General features: G+C 46.0%; 1 protein-coding gene across 6 annotated transcripts in view; it reads left to right on the top strand.

The window, feature by feature from the left end:
- Positions 1-3,185: 3,185 nt before the first annotated feature.
- The window catches only part of DCLK2 (doublecortin like kinase 2), a 181,550-nt gene continuing 160,918 nt past the window's right edge, over positions 3,186-23,817 (top strand). For 4 of the 6 annotated variants that reach the window (XR_011490582.1, XM_070474775.1, XM_070474774.1 and 1 more), the window contains exon 1: positions 3,187-4,490. Coding sequence is in view for 4 of the 6 variants with exons in the window: in XM_070474775.1 (XP_070330876.1) it covers positions 4,070-4,490 (421 nt within the window). In the remaining 2 variants the exon portion in view is untranslated. Of the gene's footprint in view, positions 4,491-23,817 lie in introns of all 6 variants that reach the window. The other 2 variants (XM_070474776.1, XR_011490581.1) reach the window with 2 other exon arrangements.

Genomic DNA, 23,817 nt, shown 5'->3' with positions numbered 1-23,817 from the left:
AACCACAGTGGTGTGATCACTCACCTCAAGCCAGATATGCTGAAAAGCAAATTCAAGTGGGCCTTAGCAAGCATCACTGTGCACAAAGCTAGTTGGAGGTGATGGAATTCCAGCTGAGCTATTTCAAATCCTAAAAGATGATGCTGTTAAAGTGTTGCAGTCAATGTTCCAGCAAATTTGGAAAACTCAGCAGTGGCCAAAGAACTAGAAAAGGTCACTTTTCATTCCAATCCCAAAGAAGGGCAATGCCAAAGAACGTTCAAATTACCGCACAAATGCACTCATCTCACACGCTAGCAAAGTAATGCTCAAGATTCTCCAAGCCAGACTTAAACAGTATGTGAACCGTGAACTTCCAGATATTCAAACTGGTTTTAGAAAAGGCAGAGGAACCAGAGATCAAATTGCCAACATCTGTTGGATTATTGAAAAAGCAAGAGAGTTCCAGAAAAATATCTATTTCTGCTTTATTGACTAGGCCAAAGCCTTTGACTGTGTGGGTCACAACAAACTGTAGAAAATTCTTAAAGAGATGGACATGCCAGACTACCTTACCTGCCTCTTGAGAAATCTGTATGCAGGTCAAGAAGCGACAGTTAGAACTGGACATGGACCAACAGACTGGTTCCAAATCAGGAAAGGAGTACATCAAGGCTGTATATTGTCACCCTGCTTATTTAACTTACATGCAGAATATATCTTGCAAAATGCTAGGCTGGGTGAAGCACAAGCTGGAATCAAGATTGCTGGGAGAAATGTCAATAACCTCTGATATGTAGATGACACCACCCTTATGGTGGAAAGTGAAGAACTAAAGAACCTCTTGATGAAAGTGAAAGAGGAGAGTGGGAAAAGTTGGTTAAAACTTAACATTCAGAAAATTAAGATCATGGCATCTGGGTCCCGTCACTTCATGGCAAATACACGGGGAAACAATGGAAACAGTGACAAACTTTATTGCCTTGAACTCCTAAATTACTGCAGATGGTGACTGCAGTCATGAAATTAAAAGATGCTTGCTCCTTGGAAGAAAAGCTATAACCAACCTAGACAGCATATTACAAAACAGAGACATTTCTTTGCCAACAAAAGTCCATCTAGTCAAAGTTTGGTTTTTCCAGTAGTATGGTTTTTCAGTAGTCATGTATGGATGTGAGAGTTGGACTATAAAGAAGGCTGAGCACCAAAGAATTTATTGCTTTTGAACGGTGGTGTTGGAGAAGACTCTTGAGAGTCCCTTGGACTGCAAGGAGAACCAACCAGTCCATCCTAAAGATCAGTCCTGGGTGTTCATTGGAAAGACTGAAGCTGAAGCTGAAGCCCCAATACTTTGGTCACCTGATGTGAAGAACTGACTCCTTAGAAAAGACCCTGATGCTGGGAAAGATTGAAGGCAGGAGGAGAAGGGGACAACAGAGGATGAGTTGGTTGGATGGCATCACTGATTTGATGGACATGAGTTTGAGCAAGCTCTGAGAGTTGGTGATGGACAGGGAAGCCTGGCTTGCTATAGTCCATGTGGTCACAAAGAGTGGGACACAAATGAGTGACTGAACTGAACTGAATAACAAAGCGAATGAACCACCCATTTAAAACCATTTACATAGTTGATAGGCCCTGCAGTTACTACTACTTAAGGAGGACTTATCTTAAGAAATTTGGAATTTAGGTTCTTGTTTCTCAGTGTTGTATCAAGACTAGCAGTACTGGCATTATCTGGGGCTTCTCAGGTAGCTCAGTGGTAAAGAATCTGCCAGTCAATGCAGGAGATGCAGTTTCGATCCCTGGGTCAGGCAGATCCCCTGGAGTAGGAAATGGCAACCCACTCCAGTATTCTTGAATGGAGAATTCCATGGACAGAAGAGCCTTACAGGCTACAGTCCATGGGGTGGCAAAGAGGCTGACACAGCTGGGTAACTGAGCACGCAGGAGCACACATACACAGAGACTTATCAGAAATACAGAATCTCAAATTTCACCAAAGACCTACTGACTCAGAACTGACATTTTATGAGATTTACCCCACTACATGTAAGTACATCAGAGTCTGAGAATCAACACTGATCTGTTTGAATCTTGATGTTACAGCCTATCATTGGAAACCCTGGCTGTACCTTATATGTACTTCTAAAATCTACTGTTTGGGAAGCTCAACTCCAGAGATGCGGATTTAATTGGCTTGGGTTAAGGTCTATCATGGCCATGGACCTAATTTCACAATCTCCCCACTGGAAAACTACATTTAAGTGACAGATCAGCCCTGACTTCCCAGCATCCCAGTACTGGTTCTGGAAGTCAGGTATGCCCACATGTGTCCTGAGCCTGTCCTGGGGGAACTATGGTGCCCTGAGCAAGAAGGAAGCTTCTGGGGCACTGCATGCCAGTTCAACTTCACAGCTACTGAGAAACTCCATCATATTTTCTGCCTTTTATTATTCATGCTCCTTCAGGACTTAATTCATTCCAAGAAAAGCATCCATGTTCTAACCTTACAGGTGGTTTGGATTTGCTATCTAGGGCCACTCAGAGAACCAGGTGCGGAATAACCTAAGGCCTCAGGGTAATTTACCCACCTGTCAGATCAGCACCGAATTTCTTTTAGTTTCATCTTTTCCTAATAGTGAAATGGAAGTAACTAATATTTCTCTCAAGCCTTTGGAAAATATGCTTTTAGTGTTGACCAGGCAGTACTAAATTAAGATTTCCACTGTGACAGGTGCTTACAAATAACCGACATATTACTTAACAAGAAGCTCAAATTGATAAGTATGACTTAGATGCAGGTGGTGGGGTGCGGGGATTGACTGTTTACTAATGCATCCCCAGTGAAAGAGACAATGCCTGGAACGCTGCATGCTTTAATAAATGTTTGTTAATTAAATTCCTCAAGAAACAATGAAGTCTGACCTTTCATTCATTCAAAGTTACCGACCGTACCGTGTTAGCGAACCTGCAACAGAAGGTGCTTTATCAAAGGATTTTTAAATAAAGCTCCAGATTTCCTTTGAAAAATAAATCGTGGGCCCCAATCCAGTGCCATGTTTCAGGTGCCCTAGTGTGACCTCGGCTCCTCATTTGGAGGCTGGCTAAGGGATGTGATCCCTGCCCTTGAATCTCCTTCCTTTGTAGTTTTTTTGACCTGCGCGGTTCCGTTTCCAAGGCGGAGGAGCGCGCGCCGCGGCTGCGCCCATCAGCGCGCGGCGCGGGGTTGTGGCCGTCAGGCGGGCGGGGCCGCCTAGGACCCGGGAGGATCCGCTTCTCCGGCGCCGCAGAGCCTCGGCGCCCCCACGTGCGGCCCCCTCCTCCTCCTCCTGGCCCACCTCCCTCCCTCGGGGGTTTGGGATTCCTTGGGGAGCAGGAAGCCCCCCTCCTGCCCTGCAGCGGGCCGGGCAGGCGGAGTGGTCGGGCCCGGGGGCGGATGCCCGTGGGTGGGCCGGGCCAGCCGGCTGCGGGGGAGGCGGGCTGCGTTGTTTCCCGCTAGGGCCGGACTCTGCGCGGGACGAGCCTCCGCGCGGTGCTCTCGGGCGGGGCCTGGGGGCGAGCGAGGCGGCGGCGGCGGCGCTGCATCCCGGGCCTCGGGCCGGGCGCGCGGGCGGGCGGGGGCCGGGCCGACGCCCCCACGGCGCCTCTCCCACGCTCGCGGCCCCTCCCTCCCTTCCCCTGGGCTCCCGGGAGCGGCGGGCGGAGGAGCTTTGTGTGCGCCTGCGGGCCTGGGGCGAGCCTCGGGCGGCCTGACTTGACGGCGGCCGGCGGACTCCGGCGCGGGAGTGGTGAGGCGTGACCGGGTGGAGGAGGTGCCCGGGGGGCGTGCGGCTCCCGGGCGGCGGGAGGGACCGAGCGGCGCGCGCCGGACAATGAGCTGGGCAGCTCGGCGCGGCGGCCACTTTTAGGGGGCGCGGGCCTCCGCGGCTCCACCTGCGCGGAGGGGGCGGGATGTCCGGGCCAGGTGTCCCGGCGCGCTGAGGCGCTCTCGCAGCCCGACGCTCCCGAGCCGGTTCTCGCCTTGACCCCGGGCTGCCTGGAGCCTCCGGCTGGGACGTGCTTGGCCGGGCGGCCCGGAGCAGCCGCGATGGCCAGCACCAGGAGTATCGAGCTGGAGCACTTTGAGGAACGGGACAAACGGCCGCGGCCGGGGTCGCGGAGAGGGGCGCCCAGCTCCTCCGCCGGCAGCAGCGGCTCGGGCCCCAAAGGCAACGGGCTCATCCCCAGCCCGGCGCACAGCGCCCACTGCAGCTTCTACCGCACGCGGACCCTGCAGGCCCTGAGCTCGGAGAAGAAGGCCAAGAAGGCGCGCTTCTACCGGAACGGGGACCGCTACTTCAAGGGCCTGGTGTTTGCCATCTCCAGCGACCGCTTCCGGTCCTTCGACGCGCTGCTCATGGAGCTCACCCGCTCCCTGTCGGACAACGTGAACCTGCCCCAGGGCGTCCGCACCATCTACACCATCGACGGCAGCCGGAAGGTCACCAGCCTGGACGAGCTGCTGGAAGGTAGGCGAGGAGGGCCGGGCGCGGCAGGTGCGGCGCCGCCGGCGACAGGTGCACCGGCTGGGCAGCCTGCGGCGGGGGCGGAGGGGCGGCGATTCCAGGCGGCCGCGGGGATGGTGGGCTTCTCTGCTGTTCCGCGGGCTCTGTGTGCGGGGCGTACGTTCACAGACACTCGGGCCTTCCTAAGAGACAGGTGTTGGAAAAAAAAAAAAGTGAGAAATCTTAACGGGCTTTGTGACATCTCTCAAGATGGGTGAACTTATTTTCGATATTTGCTGTTTTGAAATGCTCGATCATTGTGCAAGTGGCTCTCCCGTGAGGATCTGGGTAACCCTCCAGCTCATAAGCTGTCTGTCCATCCCTCTGTGTGGAGCTCAGAACGGGCACCTGCGGTGGTTCGGCTTTCGGGACCCTGTTGTACCGGGTCTGCTCAGAAGCTGTTTGTGAAACACTGTAGGTTGCCTCTCCTGGTTTGCCTTGCAGCAGAAGTTCCATGAGGTCAGGAGAGGTGATCCGGAGACTGTGATTCTCAACCTTGGTTGCATCTTGGATCACTGGGGACTTTAAGAAATAAGGGTGCCTGGGCCCCCTTCCCAGGTATTTGGATGTAAATTGGTTTGGGGTGTGGTCTGACCCTCTGGAGTTTTAAAAGCTCCTCAGGGGGTTTGAATGTACTGAGGTTGAGAAGGGCTGTGGTAAGAGTTTTCCAGGATTGGTTGGTAATGAGGTGATTCAAGGTTAATCTTTCCTAGTTAGGGAGATAGAGGCCAAGAATCAGCAATTGAGGCCTGTTACAAATTAGGCCTAGAGTGCCAGCCATGCTGGACTCAGACTATTTGGCCTTATGTTGGGTGATCCTTGAATTCCTACAGTATTTAGGCTTCTTTTGCTTCAGGGAGAGAAATCGTTACTAGTAGTTAAGAACCTATATCCAGAACTAAACATGACCCATGAAGTTCAGAACCCAAGTATGTGCTGACTGTGTTTATATACATACATGCCTGTTGTCATGCATCTTTTTTATAATTTAATTTTTTAAATTTTGGCTGCTCTGTGCGGCATGTGGGATCTTAGTTCCGCCACCAGGAATTGAACCCACACCCCCTGCAAGAAATGAAAAATCTTAAACAGACCTCCAGGGAAAGCCCGTCATGCATCTTAACGCAAATAGCACATACTGCATGGTAGTCATACCTATACTGGCTTGGCAGGAGAAGGAAACTGAACTTGAAGCCAACTATTTTTCTTATAGTAACCCATCATGTTCTTATGCTCTGAAGGCACTATGTCTGTTTTATGCATGAGGAAACTTAAGCAACATGCCTTGTCATACGGGACATGCAGTATATGTCTGTTCACCTGCAATTCACTTTAAAAAATTTTTATTGGAGGGTAATTACTTTACAATATTGTGGTGGTTTCTGCCATACATCAACCTCAGTCAATCACAAGTATACGTGTGTCCCCTCCCTTTTGAACCTCCCTCCTATCTCCCACCCCATCCCACCCCTCTAGGTTGTCAGAGATCACTGGGTTGAGTTTAATAAACAGATGTAGCCACACCGTGGAGTCCTTAAAGTGGTTGGGTTTCTGTTTAGTCACTGTTACGGAAAGTTTTCCCTGCCCTAGGCTAGATGAGGACTCAGCCAAAACTACGTTGTCTTTTCTCTCTGTGTGTGTATATGTGTGTGTTTGTGACTTCACAAATTCTCCTGCACATTTGAGTGTTTTGGTCTTAAATGCTATCTGAGGCATGACAACCAGCAGAGTATTAAAATTAAGATACATTGTTAAAAGTTTTATTGCTTTATCCTGTTGCAAACTTAAAAGTAACATTTGCCTAGATACTTCAAAACTGAGTGACAAATTTTCTGATTGACAGGCTAGGCTAGTGGCCCCAAGGAAGGATGGAGGCAGTGCCTTTTGCTTAAATATTCATTACTCACATGCCCTAGGGAAACTGCCTAGTATGGTCTGAGAAGGGACAGTAGTTTTAATATCCTTTTCTGAAATAATTTTAACAGTGTTAGCTGCATGAGATGAATGTAATCCAAAGATGAATACCATCTAGGGAAGACAGCATTTCCATTATGCATATTAATTGAAAGCACACATTGTGTACTGAGTTTGTCATTGCTCAAGTCGTACATGGTCCACTGAATCTGATTCTCAAACTGTAAATTGAAGGTTGATAACTATCCTTCTAATCGTTTGTTCCCTGATTTCTGTAGGAGAGGGAACCATAAGTATACAGTCCAAATTACACCACAGTATGAAAAGTGGTAGAACACAAATATTTGCAACAGAACTGTTTCCCTAGTGTAGCCAATTGCCCACTTGTTTCAAATGTAATAAAATTATATATTTTTAAATGTAGTAAAATCACTGCAAATGAAGAAAATTTAAGCACTTCTTTTGTCGTAGTGGCATTCTCTTTGACAATAGATCTTTGAGTCTTGAATTTCCCACAAAATGAGTGGAATACCCTGTTTCAAGGCAGTTTTTAAGAAAGACCCATCGATGCTTAATACCAGCCATTCAGTAGTTTAAATAGTTTCAACATTTAGGTAAATTGTGTACTCAAATGTTCAGCTTTATCATGCAGAAGGATATCTGTGAAGTTACTTGCATCAGTATCACCCATGTCGTCAAAACTGACTATTTCATCTTAGTTCATCATTTTTAATAAAGATTTTCTGATAGTAAGTTTTTACACCATTATGTTTAGCTCTTCTCTCCTCTGCCTCTTCCATTCTGTGAAATGTGTAGTTTAGGAGATAACTGTTTTTCCTAAAATGTTTTTTTCTAAAATATTCGCTGTGAAGAATAGAAAATGATGACTCAAGATAGCTGGGCATGAACACTCATTCAGAGCCTCAAGCTCATTGAACTCAGATGACAAAAGAAATTTGCATGGCCCAGATTTTTTCTTCTGCCCTTGAGAGCCTCTGGAGACTAAAAACTGTTCAGGTATAGGCTGGTCCTCCTGCACTGCACTGACCAGCGGGCACCTTGGAAGTGAACGTCACTCGGTCGTGTCCGACTCTTTGCGACCCCCATGGACTCTACAGTCCATGGAATTCTCTAGGCCAGAATACTGGAGTGGGTAGCCTGTCCCTTCTCCCACAGATCTTCTCAACCCAGGAATCGAACCGGGGTCTCCTGCATTGCAGGCAGATTCTTTACCAACTAAACTATCAGGGAAGCCCAGCCTAATGGTTTAACTCCCCTTGCTGCATTAAAAATTTCACCGAGTTGGTGCTGTGCGTCTCCATAATCCTATTTAGTCCTTATAACTGGATAGGGACCTTCTCGCAAAGGACTGTAGTCATAGCAGTCAGTATTGGGAAACACAGGTTGAACTGTCTGAAGCCATGAGCTAGCCAACTGTGTCGCAGCTCTGATAAATAACAGAGGATGTCCGGCTTACACGTTCCAGGTTCTCAGCACTCTTGGGCTCAGTGTTGTTTCTTGAGTGTTCTCTTTTTCAGAGCTTGACCTGTAATTTTGATGTTCCAAAGACAGATGCCCAAGGACAGTGGAAAGAATGCATGACCAAGTTGACGTCCCTAGGTTCTGCTGACTGTAGATTTGAAAATCACCTGCATTCACGGCCTCAGCATCCTGTAGAATGAAAGGTTGGCAGATCCCCGAAGTTAGATCCCATCTGGTCTAAAATATATACCCTTCCCCTGCCTAAGTGGTTATTTATTGTGTGATGGTCTGGGGTGCCTCCCCACACCCAGAAACTATCTTCCAGAGAATTGACAAGGTAGCAAATGCCTACACTACAAGGAGTGGGGTATGTGGCTCTGATAAATTGTTTGCAAGGAGCCTAAATAGCTGCTGCCTATGTCTGCCTCTTTCATTACAAAGTAATGTGTCACTTTATATCATTTATACCTTTTCCCCCTCAGTCAACAATGAATAAGCTTCTTCCATTAAGCTGTCTTAAATTAGCTTGAATTAGCTTGAAATTTGAGAAAAATTAAGTTCTAAAAGAAATCAAGCATTTGAAACTTCTGAGGTTTTCTTACTATGCTCAGTTTATTGAATCTCTGGTTATTCAGTCTCTTTGGTTATTCAATCTCCTTGAAGGTGTTGGATCAAAATATAGTGACAGTTACTTTTGAATAAAAATGAGTCTCCCATAAGAACTCACATTATAGGTTTTATCCCCCTTGAAAGGTAGACTTTTATGCTAATAATAGAACCTGAGCTCTTGGAACTTGTTATGGTGAAAGCAACATAAACCCACGAGATACAAGATATCTGTGTGTGTGCATGCTTGCTCAGTCGTGTCCCACTCTGACTCCACAAACTGTAGCCCTCCCGGGGCCTCTGCCCAGGGGATTTCCCAGGTGAGAATACTGGAGAATGGTGCCCGGGGATCATCCCAACCCAGAGACCAAACCTGCGTCTCTTGCATCTCCTGCATTGGCAGGCACATTGTTTACCACTGAGCCGCCTGAGAATCCCCTGTAAGATATTTGCACATCGTGAAGATCAGGGCACATTTATGTACCGCAAGTATGATGACTGGACATAAAAGTTAACGTTGGATCTTCACTCTGCAAAACCTTCTCTACCTGGGAGACTCCGATCTCCTTCAAGACCCTCTTCAAATATCGTCTTTCTGTGAACTCTCTTCCAGATCTCAGGGTCATTGGGCTCAAAGTGTGTTGATTGAGAGGATAGTTGTTTTTTCAAGGTGTGGGGGGTGTAGTTTTTTCCCTCACGGAGCTCACGTTCTAGAGGGGGCTTCACCAGTGGCTCAGTGGTAAAGAATCCCCCTGCCAGTTCAGGAGACATGGTTCCATCCCTGGTCCAGGAAGATCCCACATGCTGTGCCAGACCAACTGCGCCCATGTGCCAAGAGAAGCCACTGCAATAAAGCCCAGAAAATGACTTTCCCTCTCAGTCTCTTGATTGTCAAGAGAACATTCAGACTATGACTTAAGTTTGAATAAGGTTGTTCCCGTATATTTGTGAAAATGTGTGTTTTGGAAAATTGGATTGTATTTCCGATGAATCAGAGATGCCCTGCTGACTCATCATGCTGAAGACAATGTACTCTTCTGCAGTACTTGCGTCTATAAATCTGATTTTTTCCCTTCGTCTCACTTCCTCAAAACAGGGGAACTCAGGTCTGCTATAATGCAGCTGCACAGGAAGCTCTTTCCAGGGGCTAAGGGAAGAGAAATTTTCATTTGAAGCATAAAGATTTCTAAAATGAATTCTAAGATGAAAGGAAATACTTGGGAGAACATTTGTGAGATGAAGTTCTGACATTGTGATACGCTGGAAGTTAAGAGAAGGTCACATTTCATGAGGTTTTAAACTGTAGAAATGGATGTTTTTCTGGCCCTGTGATATAAAGTAAGGGGAACCAGAATCCTTGAGCAGTGACTGTCACACTGCCTTCTTCATCACAGAGAGGCCAGGGAGCTTCTGTGCATCTGTACTGTCTGGCTGCGTCTCTGCGTCTCATCCCCACCAGCCTCTGCTCCTCCTGCTTCTGTTTTTCTCTCTTCTATTGTTAAAGTAAACCGTTACCCTAACAATGAGGGATCCTTTTCTTAAGATAACTATGATTTTTTTCTATGTTTTACATGCAATCATTGTGTGAGATACAGGTATTCTGTGAGATACTTTATGTGTTTTTATTTCACCCTTGTTATCCTCGTGGCATATGGCTGCATTGTCTTCCCCATTTTGCAGCTAGTGAGGTTGCAGTCAGAGGACAGAGAAATTCTCCCCTCGCACCAGTCAGAAGAGGTGGGGCTGGAACCTGGCTTCTTCCTCCTGGGCCTTTGAACGTCTGTATTTAACTGCTGTGTTCTACCATCTCTGAGATGCGGTCCCTTCTGCCCCCTGAAGTTTACATAGGTTAGGTGTCAGCAATCTAGAGCTGCATCACTGCTGCAGCCAGACCCGCCAGTCATTTGTATTTGGGAAAAAAAAAAAAAAAAGAGTGCAGTAATTTATCAGTCACTGTGGATGTAAAGGCAGTTTGAGGATGTCTTGTGTGTAGTTCCTAAAGTGAACCGTGTATTGACGTATACCCGCTCAGTAAGGTCCATGCATTCAGATTCTGCACGGTGCCGCTTCCGCATCTGCAAAATGAGGAAGGTTAGGTCATCGCTAAGAAGCCTTCCTGCTTAAAGTTTAGTGATCTTGAGAAATGCTTCTGGAAGTGGGAAAGAGAAATGATCTGTCTGCCTCCATGTCTCTCTTTAAACATTGGCCAGGTTTTGTGTTTGAATGTGGTTACCCAGGTTCAGATGGAGTTCTTAGAATCTCCAGTAGCCTCTAAGAGGTTCTTCTCCATAGAATGTTCTCAGGAAAGAGGAAATTACAAACCCACTGGGTGTTGGGACCCTGGTCATCTTGTTCATTCCTTTGTCCTATCAAGAAATACTTCTGGCACGTGATGTTTGATTTGTTTTACCTTTGTGCCATATAGAAAATAATTTTGATAGGTGGGAATACGTGGGTATTTGTGTTTAAAAAATCTTAGTTAAGACAACCAGCTGAACGTAGGCTACATTTGCAGAGGTGGACTCAGTTCATTTTACTGGCAAAGATTCCTTGTCTTTTGTCTCAGTTTTGAAATAAGATTTTATTCAAGGAAAAAGGATGCAGTATGTTTATATGTTAACAACTTGTCAATTTCACTAGTGTCCGAGATGCCTGACTTGATTTTTCTCTTTGGAAATCTTTCATAATCAAATTCTTATACCTTTATTTTGAATGTGTGTGTTAAATCCCAGGACTATTCTAAGCCCCCTACTATTTTCAGCATCTGCTTTGAGTTAGTTCTCTGACATAGCAAAGACTTAGTTTTGTTCATCATTTCATATTCTTATTTTAAGTATTGTTTTTACAAAATTTATTTCATATGTAGTTTAGATATGATGTACATTGTACTATAGTTTTAAAATTCTATGTGTTGGGACTTCCCTGGTGGCTCAGATGGTAAAGAATCTGCCTGCAGTGCGGGAGACCTGGGTTCATTACCTGGGTTGGGAAGATCCCCTGGAGAAGGAAGTGACAACCTACTCCAGTATTCTTGCCTGGAGAATTCCATGGACAGAGGAGCCTGGCGGGTTACAATGGGGTTGCAAAGAGTCGGTCATGACTGAGCAACTAACGCTTTTCATTCTTTTATTCATTAGAAAATGCAATAATTTCCATTCTAATTCAGGCTATTTTATCTTGTTTGCCATATCTCCTGCAGCCTAAACCGCTAGACTGGCCATATTGTAATCTATCAGAAGCTACTACCTTTGAGACTGAAAGAATGGGAAAATATTGATTTGTGAGATCAACTTTGGTACTTTTGATTATAACATTTACTAACATCTCAATATAACTAATCTACAATTGTGACTGACTATGGTTTTTGTTTATACATTGGTTAAATTGCAATCCCTAACAACCAAAATATATCACAATAGAAGTTTTTAAATTCTCACTGATTTGTTTCTTCCTTCACTGTATATGTTTTACAAATCTCAGATTACTGTGTTAATTTTCTGTTATTTAGTCACTGAGTTGCTCTCTACAGCATCGGGCTTTGCTTCCATGACCAGTCGCATCCACTATTGCGTATAAACCTGGGATGTCAGGTCCATGAATCAAGGTGAACTGAAAGTGGTCAAACAGGAGATGGCAAGAGGGAGCATCGACATTTTAGGAATCAGAAAACTAAAATGGACTGAAATGGGAGAATTTAACTCAGATGACCATTATATCTACTACTGTGGGCAGGAATCCCTTAGAAGAAATGGAGTAGCCATCATGGTCAACAAGAGAGTCCGAAATGCAATACTTGGATGCAATCTCAAAAATGACAGAATGATCTCTGTTCATTTCCAAGGTAAATCATTCAATATCACAGTAATCCAAGCCTATGCCCCAATCAGTAATGCTGAAGAAGCTGAAACTGAACAGTTTGCACCCAAAAAAGATGTCCTTTTCATTATAGGGGACTGGAATGCAAAAGTAGGAAGTCAAGAAACACCTGGAGTAACAGGCAAATTTCACCTTAGAGTACAGAATGAAGCAGGGCAAAGGCTAATAGAGTTTTGCCAGGAGAACGCACTGGTCATAGCAAACACCTTCTTCAAACAACACAAGAGAAGACTCTACACATGGACATCACCAGATGGTTAATACTGAAGCCAGATTGATTATATCCTCTGCAGCTAAAGATGGAGAAGCTCTATGCGGTCAGCAAAAACAAGACCGGGAGCTGACCGTGGCTCAGATCATGAGCTCCTTATTGCCAAATTCAAACTTAAATTGAAGAAAGTAGGGAAAACCACTAGACCATTCAGGTATGACCTAAATTGAATCCCTTACAATTATACAGTGGAAGTGAGAAATAGATTCAAGGGATTAGATCTGATAGACAGAGAGCCCGAAGAACTGGATGGAGGTTCATGACATTGTACAGGAGACGGGGATCAAGACCATCCCCAAGAAAAAGAAATGCAAAAAGGCAAAATGGCTGTCTGAGGAGGCCTTACAAATAGCTGTTAAAAGAAGAGAAGTGAAAAGGGAAGACATATCCATTTGAACGCAGAGTTTCACAGGATAGTAAGGAGAGATAAGAAAGCCTTCCTCAGTGATCAGTGCAAAGAAATAGAGGGAAACAATAGAATGGGAAAGACTAGAGATCCTTTCAAGAAAATTAGAGACACCAAGGGAACATTTCATGCATTGATGGGTACAATAAAGGACAGAAATGATATGGACCTACCAATTAAGAAGAGGTGGCAAGAATAAACAGAAGAACTATGCAAAGATGATCTTCACAACTCAGATAGTCACAATGTTGTGACCACTTACCTTGAGCCAGACATTCTGGAATGCAAAGTCAAGTGGGTCTTAGGAAGCGTCATTACAAACAAAGCTAGTGGATGTGATGGAATTCCAGTTGAGCTATTTCAAATCCTAAAAGATGATGTGTGAAAGTGCTGCACTCAATATGCCAGAAAATTTGGAAAACTCAACAGTGGCCACAGGACTGGAAAAGGTCAGTTTTCATTCAAGTCCCAAAGAAAGGCAATGCCAAAGAATGCTCAGACTACCACACAATTGCACTCATCTCACACGCTAGTAAAGTAATGCTCAAAATTCTCCAAGCCAGGCTTCAGCAATATGTCAACTGTGAACTTCCAGATGTTCAAGCTGGTTTTAGAAAAGGCAGAGGAACCAGAGATCAAATTGCCAACATCCGCTGGATTGTTGAAAAAGCAAGAGAGTTCCAGAAAAATATCTATTTCTGCTTTATTGACTATGCCAAAGCCTTTGACTGTGTGGATCACCACAAACTGTGGAAAATTCTGAAAGAGATGGGAATACCGGACCACCTGACCTGCCTCTTGAGAGACCTGTATGCAGGTCAGGAAGCAACAGTTAGAACTGGACATGGAACAACAGACTGATTCCAAATTGGGAAAGGAGTCCGTCAAAGCTGTATATTGTTACCCTGCCTATTTAACTTATATGCAGAGTACATCATGAGAATCGCTGGAAGCACAAGCTGGAATCAAGGTTTCAGGGAGAAATATAAATAACCTCAGATATGCAGATGACACCACCCTTATGGCAGAAAGTGAAGTAGAACTGAAGAGCCTCTTGCTGAAAGTGAAAGAGGAGAGTGAAAAAGTTGGCTTAAAGCTCAACATTCAGAAAACCAAGACCTTGGCATCTGGTCCCATCACTTCATGGCAAATAGATGGGGAGACAGTGGCTGACTTTATTTTTCTGGACTCCGAAATCACTGCAGATGGTGATTGCAGCCATGAAATTAAAAGACACTTACTCCTTGCAAGGAAAGTTATGACCAACCTAGACAACATATTGAAAAGCAGAGACATTACTTTGCCAACAAAGGTCCATCTAGTCAAGGCTATAGTTTTTCTAGTAGTCATGTATGGATGTGAGAGTTGGACTATAAAGAAAGCTGAGCACTGAAGAATTGATGCTTTTGAACTGTATTGTTGGAGAAGACTCTTGAGAGTCCCCTGGACTGCAAGGAGATCCAACCAGTCCATCCTAAAGGAGGTCAGTCCTGAATATTCATCGGAAGGACTGATGTTAAAGCTGAAACTCCAACACTTTGGCCACCTCATGCGAAGAGTTGACTCATTTGAAAAGACCCTGATGCTGCAAAAGATTGAAGGCAGGAGGAGAAGGGGACAACAGAGGATGAGATGGTTGGATGGCATCACCAAATCAGTGGACATGTGTTTGAGTCAACTCCGGGAGTTGGTGATGGACAGAGAAGCCTGGCATGCTGCAGTCCATGGGGTTGCAGAGTCAGACTCGACTGAGCAACTGAACTGAACTGAGTCACTGAGTTGTGTTTGATCCTTTTGTGACCCTGTGAACTGTAACTCGCCAGGCTCCTCTGTCCATGGGATTTCCCAGGCAAGAGTACTTGAGTGGGTTGCCATTTCCTTCTCCAGGGGATCTTCCTGACACAGGGATTGAACTGGTGTCTCCTGCATTGCAGGTAGATTCTTTCCCTCTGAGCCATGGGGGATGCCCTTGTTAATTTTTGTGTAATAACAGTGTAATTATTTCTGAAAGACAGTGATGGATGCTGTCTTCCCCAGTATCCTTGCTCATTATCTCTGTTTCTTTACTTCACAGTATTTTTATCTCATCTGTTAAGGAATCAAGAAAAGAAAAAGGGAGTTACAGAAATTTACTACTGGTTGTATTCTTCATCAGGCCTTGGAGAAAGACTCTTAGTTTAGTGATTAAGGCCAATAGCTAGGACGTTTCACATAAACCTTGTATATGAAACACTTAGCAGAGTTCTGGCATGCTGTGGCTCTTTCATTAATGGGAGTGCTCCTCAGCATCTCAAACAAAAATGTGTGTCCTTGTAACTTGCCCCTGTAATGCTAGAGCCACCATTTGGAGCCGTAAGACTTCAGATGGGACTAAATGCAGCCCTTCTCACATCTTATGACAGTGGTCATGCTTTGCTCTCCTGTTTCCCCTTTCTGCCCATCCCCAAAATGTAACCACTTTTTAAAATTTTTTTGCCAAACATCTGGTTTCTTTATCTTTTAACCACTTGACTGAATTTTTTTGAGCTGTTCTCACTATCAATCTCTTGCTTAAAATTGGAGCCAAGTCTTCCTCTGAGATTAGTCGTGAATCTTATGACTGGTGGACTGGGGAGACTCTGTGGAGGAAAGTTCACCTCTGTTCAGATGATGAGCCAATTGCAGGACTGACCCTGTGTCCATTATGCCCCAGTTTACTTACAGATATTGTTAGATGGTCAAGATTTTTTATTATTTATTTGTTTGACTTCACGGGTCTTAGTTTGGCATGCAGACTTCTCTTTAGCTGTGAAACATGGATTCAGTAGTTGTGGTTACATGAGCTTAGCTACCCCATGGCATGTGGGGTCTTAATTCCCTAATCAGGGGTTGAATCCATGTCCCCTGCATTGGAAGGTGGACCCTTAACCACTGGGACTCCAGGGAGGTCCCCTAGATGGCCACATTTTGGTTTGAAGATCTCTTTCTCAGTATCCTTAAAACTGCAGCATTTCTCAAACTTCTTGCATTGTTGGGATAATTAAAATTGAAAAACAATGTAAAAACCTATCAGCCAAGTTGCAGAAACCCAGCACTGCCTTAGTTCTTTTAAACACACTGTCACTTAAATATTTATTAAGGCAGATGTACCTGTGCATATAGATCTTAGACACCAGTACAGCTAGACAAACAAATTGATAACCTAAAAGCCAACAAAACTGTATAACCAATAAAAATGCAGAATAGCCACATAAAGCTCCAGATACGATTTGCTCAAAGTAAATTGTAATTCCCAGTGTGGTCAGGGCGCTGGACACTGAGCAGGCATGGTGTGCTGAGTTTCAGAATGCCGTGTGGCGAGTCAGTTTTGCAGGACTCATGAACCTTCATTCTCACAGCGTCAGATTATGTCCTCTGGCCTAACTCTCTGTGCACATGTCTTGTACATAGAGTAAGTCCTTTCCTCCTCTTATCTCCCAGCAGAATTTCATGACATGATGCCAGAAGCGTGGAGGCTGTGGGCACAGAGTGGCCTGGCTGTGCTCGCTTTAGGAGTAGGCCTTCGGCTGTCCCAGATAGGACGATGTAAGCACTTTAAGTCTTACCGTCAAATTAAGGACAGAACTGGGGGTTCCCTGGTGGCCTGGACGTCAGGGTTCTGGGCTTTTACTGCCATGGCCTGGATTCAGTCCCTGGTCAGTGAATTGCGATCAAGTAAGCCATGTAGCTCTGCCAAGATAAATGAGTACAGAATTAAAATTGCCATGATGGGTGCTTGTGGATTGTGGGGTATGGTTGGCTCAGGTTTGAGGAGCAAGAAGACAGATTATGGATCCGATCTGTGGGTTCCATCCTACCAGGAGATTGTTGTTGTGTCTGACTGACTGTGGGGATTAGCCTTTTTTTTTTTAACTTCCCAGCTTTAAGGCTTTTTTGGTGAGTAGCATCTTCTTTGGTCTCACGTTGACTTCTCCCGGGTTTCGATGCTGAAGCGTGGAGTTGCGTGCCTCCTTCCTCCTAGGTATGCTGATGTGCGGTGTAGCTCTTCCGCCCCTTCCTCAGTGGCGGGTATCTCAGGCTGTATCCCTGAATGTAGCCCTAGGAGGTTGTCTTCAGCCGTTGCCTTCAGATGTCCTGAAGGAGCGCTGGTCTTGGAGGTGAAGACCGTTTTGTGTCCTCAGCCCTGCGCTGCCGGAAGGACCGCTCTGCTCATTTTGTGAAGGTCGCAGCAGCGGCCCAGCCTCCGGGCGAGAGCGGTGAGCGTTGCTCCGGTTCACGGAAGTTTAAATTCTGGGCGTGTACGGTTTGGGTGGAAAACCCAGTTAAGCTGTTTGCTGGACAGGGTAGCAAGTCAGTCTTACTTTTCCTTACTCTGTATTTTTCTTAACCAGCTGGGTGTGGGAACTTATCTCTGGTGTGCTTTAGATGGAGATACTCACGTTATTTCTGAGGAGGGCATGGCAGCCCACTCCAGGGTTCTTGCCTGGAGAATCCCCATGGGCAGAGGGCCCTGGAGGGTCGCGAAGACGAAGACACGACTGAGCGACTCAGCACAGCACGCACTTTATTACCCGCCCCGTAGGACAGTCTCACAAGTGTGCTTGACTAAAGGACCCCAAACCATCTTATAGATGCAGCATACCCAAGCTTATTTTTCTTGGTTACATTCCTTTAGATGTAATTTTTTTCCTCAAGTTTGGAAGCTGGGAAAGAATTTAGGTTTCTAAGATTTTTTGGTGATATTGAACCTAGAGTGTCAGCCAGAGTTTTTTTTTCCTTTCTTCTTCTTTGTTACCATATTTAAATCTGTGTGAAGGGGGCGCGGGGGTGGGGGAGGTTTACTTTAAGCTTGATGAGTCCTTGCACTTTAGACTTGTAAGCAAGTTTTCTTTTTCATCATGAAGTTCATTGCTTTCTTCTGCTCCCAGAGTTAGGTATAGTCTCAGTGTCCAAGTTTTGTATATCTGAGTTTCTGCCATGCATGTCAAATAGTTTGTAAATATAGCTAAATAATGCTGTTAGACAGTTAGTATAAATATTTTAACTGGTGGATAGGAGACTTTCATAGTAACTGGTAGAAAAGTGAGCTGAAACATAGTGTTGCAGAACTTCCAACTGTGTGAATTTGCATTTAGCTATTTACAATTTCTAACAGTAAGTGGCTCACTGGTAAAGAATCTTCTTGCCAATGCAGGAGACATGGGTTTGATCCCTGGGTCGGGAAGATCCCCTGGAGAAGGAACTGGCAACCCACTCCAGTATTCTTGCCTGGGAAATTCCGTGGACAGAGGAGCCTGGTGGGTCACAGTCCATGGGGTTGCACAACAGACAACAGTAAGTTGATGTTTTAAGTGTCGAGCAGTTACTGTGATTTAACTGTTAAAATATATTTCACGTATAATTCACACAGAAACACATATGCACATGTGTTCCATTGATTGAAAGACACATTGCAGTTACCGGGGGCCTCCTTCACTGGCTCAGACAGTGAAGAATCTGCCTGCAGCGCAGGAGACCCAGGTTCGACCCCTGGGCTGGGAAGATCCCCTGGAGAAGGAAACGGCAACCCCTCCAGTGTTCTTGCCTGGAGAATCCCATGGACAGAGGAGCCTGGTGGGCCACAGTTCATAAGGCCGCAAAGAGTCCGACATTTCTGAGCAGGTAACACTTCCACTTAGGTCTGTTGGACCAGAAACGTGTCACGGTCTAAAATGAACATCTCGGTGGGCACCAGGCAGCCCTCCCCGCCTGCTGGATTTCCTCTATGCCTTCGGTTGCCCCCTGATGCGCTTTCGTGGCCTCAGGGTGTCTCGGACCACACACGGCACCCTCAGGAGCCTGGCCTGAGCCGTTCATGGTTGTTCCGTGTTGGCACCCACACCGTGCAGACGTTTAACCTAGAAGCGATGCAGATCCAAACCGCGAGACGTGCAGGTTTGCTCGGGAGTACGCGCCTTCGTCAGGACTTTGACGAACGTGTTTCGGGTGCCTCCTATGTACCAGGTGCTGGGGACCATGAAGAAGTGGGTGTTGGTGTTTTCAGGGAGCTTCCAGTCTGGGCAGTGGCTTGTAACCAGATTGTGTTCAAAGTCAGCTGTGAAATTCGGAAGCCTTTCTCACACGCTCTGGTCACACGTTCCCGCGCTTCCGGTTCAGATGAACCGTGGTGAGGCCTGGGCATCTGGGTTCTTCAATAAAACCATCACACACAAGAGAAATTCTCCCCTGAGGACCAGCAGACGAGACAGATAAAGAATAAATGATTATGAGAGGTTAGCACAATGTAGACGCAGGATACAGTAAATATACCGAAGAGCAACATAATTTTTAAAATTTTGAAACTTATCTATAGAAAATTCATAAAATGTACATGTGTAGCCCAGTGAGTTGTGATGAAGGGAACACCTTTGTGGCTCCCATCAAGAAGCAGAGCGCTGGGAGTTCCCGGGCTGTCTCGTGATTAGGGCTCTCTGCTTTCACTGCCAGGGCCCTGGTTCAGCCCCTCGTTAGGAATCTAAGACCCTGCAAGATGCATGGCCTGAAGAGAAAAAGCAGGAGGGTGTTGCCAGCATCTGAAAGCGGTCCCTGTCCCTTCCTAGTTGCTGCTCTTCCCAAGTTACAGTAGTCCGGCTCCTGCTTCTCTGCGCTTTTACCACTGATGAGGGCATCCCTAACCAATATAGTTCAATTTTATTTGTTTTGAGTTTAAAGAAATTAAATCCTACTGCATTCTATTCTTTTTTCGTCTTTTGCTCATTATTTGTAAAATTCGTCCAAATTGTTGTATGTAGCTTGTTTGTTCATTTCATTACTGCACAGTCGTATATTATATGATCACACCACTGTCTGTTCTCTTGCTGGAGATGTGGGATGATTGTCATCTTTGACTACTGAGCAACACTTCTGTGAACACGTGTATGTGTGTGTGTGTGTAAACTCTGGTGCCCATATACACAGTTTCTTTTTTTTTTTTTAATTGGAGGCTAGTTACTTTACAATATTGTAGTGGGTTTTGCCATACATTGACATGAATCAGCCATGGGGTACATGTGTCCCCATGCTGAACCCCCTCCCACCTCCCTCCCCATCCCATCCCTCTGGGTCATCTCAGTGCACCAGCCCTGAGCACCCTGCGTCATGCATCCAACCTGGACTGGCGATCTCTTTCACAAATGGTAATATACATGTTTCCGCGCTACCCTCTCAAATCATCCCACCCTTGCCTTCTCCCACAGAGTCCAAAAGACTGTCCTTTACATCTGTGTCTCTTTTGCTGTCTTGCACATAGGGTCGTTAGCATCTTTCTAAATTCCATATATATGCATTAGTATACTGTATTGGTGTTTTTCTTTCTGACTTACTTCACTCTGTATAATGGGCTCCAGTTTCATCCATCTCATTAGAACTGATTCTGATACATTCTTTTTAATGGCTGCCATATACACCAGTTTCTTCAGGGAATTTTCCTGGGGTGGAAACCTGTATGATGTGTACATTGTCAGCTTACCTATCCTTAGATAATGCCCACCTGTTCTTCCTCAGTGATTGAACCAGTTTACGTGGAAGTCCCAACAATATATCAAAATTCCTATTGCTTTACTTCCTTGCCAGGGGTGAAATCTTGACTGGTCAGTAAAAAACAAAAGGTAAGGAGAGAGGAAGAAGAAGGCTATTTCAAGCATACGAGTGAGAAAGAGAACAGGGTGTGGTGAGTTTGGGAGGAAAGTGCATGCATCCTGGTGGGACAGTACCTTGGGTGGAAGTGGCGGGAGGTGAATGGAAGTGTGCTGGGGAGTTGGACCTTTATTCTAACGGCAGCAATGCAGGCAAAAGACATGAGATCTACAGTTTTCCAAGCTTGCTGACAGCTCTGTGGAGGCTGAGCTGGTGAGGCCTGCCACGTAACTCCTCTGATCCGGGGAGACCTAGGAGAGGGCAGGGTTGCAGGGGTGGGCTCCTGGGATGCTTAGGCCACAGTCAGCAGTATGGCCAAGTCTGCTAAATGTGGGCAGAGAGAACAGAGGCAGGAGTCTGGGTTTTTGCCTGGGTGACTGTGTAAGTGGTGTTGCCTTAGGTTGGTGAATTCTAGAAGTGAAGCATTGGAGGTCGAGTGGCAATGCTGAGGAGTGAAGTTAGCTTCAGACATGGCGTTCTAGCTAACCACACTTACCTGGCAGAGATGGTTTGTAAGTGGCTTGAACTCGAGAGGGCTGGACTGGCGATGTCCTCAGCGTCCAGGTGGGGGTTGAAGCCATTTGCGGGTGGATGCAGCTGCTCACAGGGTCTGAGGAAGATGGGGTGGATGGAGGGTGGGAAGGGGATTCTGGCAAACAGACCAAGAAGGGGCACCAAAGAAGTGAGGTCAGCCGGAAGAAATTAGATCATGGAAGCTGAGGAAGAAAGGGATTTGCAGGAGACAACTCGTGACTGGTGTCCAGCGCCCTCAGAAGACATCAAGTGATACTTGATGTGTCAGGAGAGAGATGCATGTGCCTTGCATGTGGCAGGAGAGAGATGCTTGGGGTCAGGGCGTGTCAGCTGGGGTGGGGGGGGGCACAGGACAGAGGTGATGCTGCAGGGTCTTAAGGGCAAAATGTGGGTGAGGAAGCGGGGAAAGCAGATGAGTACTGTCTAGCTGGGCACTGCGTGTGTTGGTTGCTCAGTTCTGTCCAACTCTTTGTGACCCCGTGGACTATAGCCCACTAGGCTCCTCTGTCCATGGGATTTCTCAGGCAAAAATACTGGAGTGGGTTGCCATTCCCTTCTCCAGAGGATCTTCCCAACCCAGGGATCGAACCCAGGTCTCCCGTTTTGCAGGCAGGTTCTTTACCGTCTGAGCCAGCAGGGAATGAACGGAAACCAAAGTGCCTCGGGTAGGAATGAAAAGGAATGAAGAGGGGGAGGATTTGAATGTGGTTACGGTTGGAGACACCTGTGTATAATCCTGCATGAACAAAGAACGTGCCTGACCTGAAACCTCAGCAGGAGGGGCAGGAAGGATCCAAATGTTGGGCACGGGACTTAACGCTGAGTGGGAGGAGACTGCTCTTGTCGCTGAGAAGGGAAGGAGGTGAGAGAACTGGCGCAGACTGAGGCATGTCTGTAAGAGGTGGAGGTGTTCAGAGAAGAAGAATTCGGGAAGTTCCTAGCTTTTAATAGCCTCTTGCCTCCTAAAGACGAGGCAGTTCATTTGGTTAAGTAAGGATGAAAGTTAATGGTTAGCAGGTACCCAGGTTACATTCCACAGCTGCTGACGGTCGGTCAGCCTGCTCAGTGTGAAGTTATAGGGAGCATCTCTGAACAGATGTCAGTGGTAAGAAGCCGTAGTCATGCCTCTGGAGAGAGTCAGAAGTTGGAAATCTTTCTGTTCCACACTGAGCTTGGAAACAGTTAGGGTGCTGTGTAACCACCTCCTGCTTCTGTCCATCCTCCTACATGGAAAATGAATCCTTTAAAAAAAAAAAGGTTCGTTGAGGTATAGTCAGCTAACAGTATTAGTTTCTGGTGGTTTCAGTCATATAGCATAGTGATTGAGTACTTTTACAGTTTACACACCATACAATATTATCATACAATGTTGGTTATATTCCTTGTGGTGTATCTCAGAGTCCTGTGACTTAACTCTCTTTCTAACTGGTAGTCTCTACCTGTTAATCCTTTTCACCTATTTTGCCACTTTCCCAACTCCTCTCCCCTCTGATGACCACTGGTTTGTTCTCTGCATACAAATCCTCTTCTGTATAGTATTCTTGTGATCATAATTTATAGCATGATTTCCTGCCAGTGTATTATGGTCAAAGAACTGTTACTAGAGACAGAGTATAAATATGTCTGAGTGTGTGTCCATACCTCAGTTCCCTTCAGCTGAAGACTGCCAAGAGCACACCCAGAGTTGAGCAAGCTGAGTTTCCCGCTCACGGCAGGAAGCAGGACTGGACCCCACAGGAGTCCTCGGGGCAACTCAGGAGGAGGCGTGGCGGCTGTCACAGAGATTGGGCTTCGGGTGGGTAATTTCAGGAAGCAGGGACTCATTCTGCACTGGGAGAAGGACAGTTCTGTGACTCAGTGTCCTACTAAATGTTACAGTGAGGGCAGGCCAGGCTGAGGAAAGAGCTAGAGCTGGTGAAGAGGCGGTGGTCTCGAGGGAGCTTTCTGTGTCACTCCGTCACCTCCGAGTGGCTTCATTTGATGGATATTCTGTGAAGTGATACCCACAGAGGAACACAGGTCGGACCATCTCAGACCAGACCCTGAGATCTAGCTGTGAATGTCAGATCAACTCTGACCATCCTCAGGGATGGCTTTATTTTTGATACATCCATGTATGATATTTAGGTATATACATAACACATTTATAGCTTTCATTTTAAATGAGATGTTTATTCCTTGTTTTGGTGAGTGCGTAATGTGTCTTGGTAAAAGTTTAAAAGATTCTCTGACAAGTTAGGGGAACAAGGTCCCCTAAGAAGTGCCTGGTTTGCAGTTGCTGTTTCTCCGCCTTCAGTCCCTGCATCTTTCGCAGAGCTTCCAGCAGCGCTGTGCTGGGACAGAGCATCCAGAGGTTCACACCCTCTGTGGTCCGTAGGAGCCGCTATGAGGAGGGTCCAGGGAGGAATATACCACTTTCAGTGGAAAGCAAGTGGAGGTTACTAGCTATGATGGCTTGGTTCTTTGGGTTTGGATTTGCTATACCTTTCTTAATAGTAAGACATCAACTGCTTAAAAAATAATCAATGAGACAGATAGGAAGAGGAGCA

This window comes from Odocoileus virginianus, chromosome 12 (assembly GCF_023699985.2).
Source record: "Odocoileus virginianus isolate 20LAN1187 ecotype Illinois chromosome 12, Ovbor_1.2, whole genome shotgun sequence".
Taxonomy (NCBI): Eukaryota; Metazoa; Chordata; class Mammalia; order Artiodactyla; family Cervidae; genus Odocoileus; species Odocoileus virginianus.
Note: the sequence above shows the minus strand (reverse complement) of the source record. Positions and strands in the feature narration are given on the sequence as shown.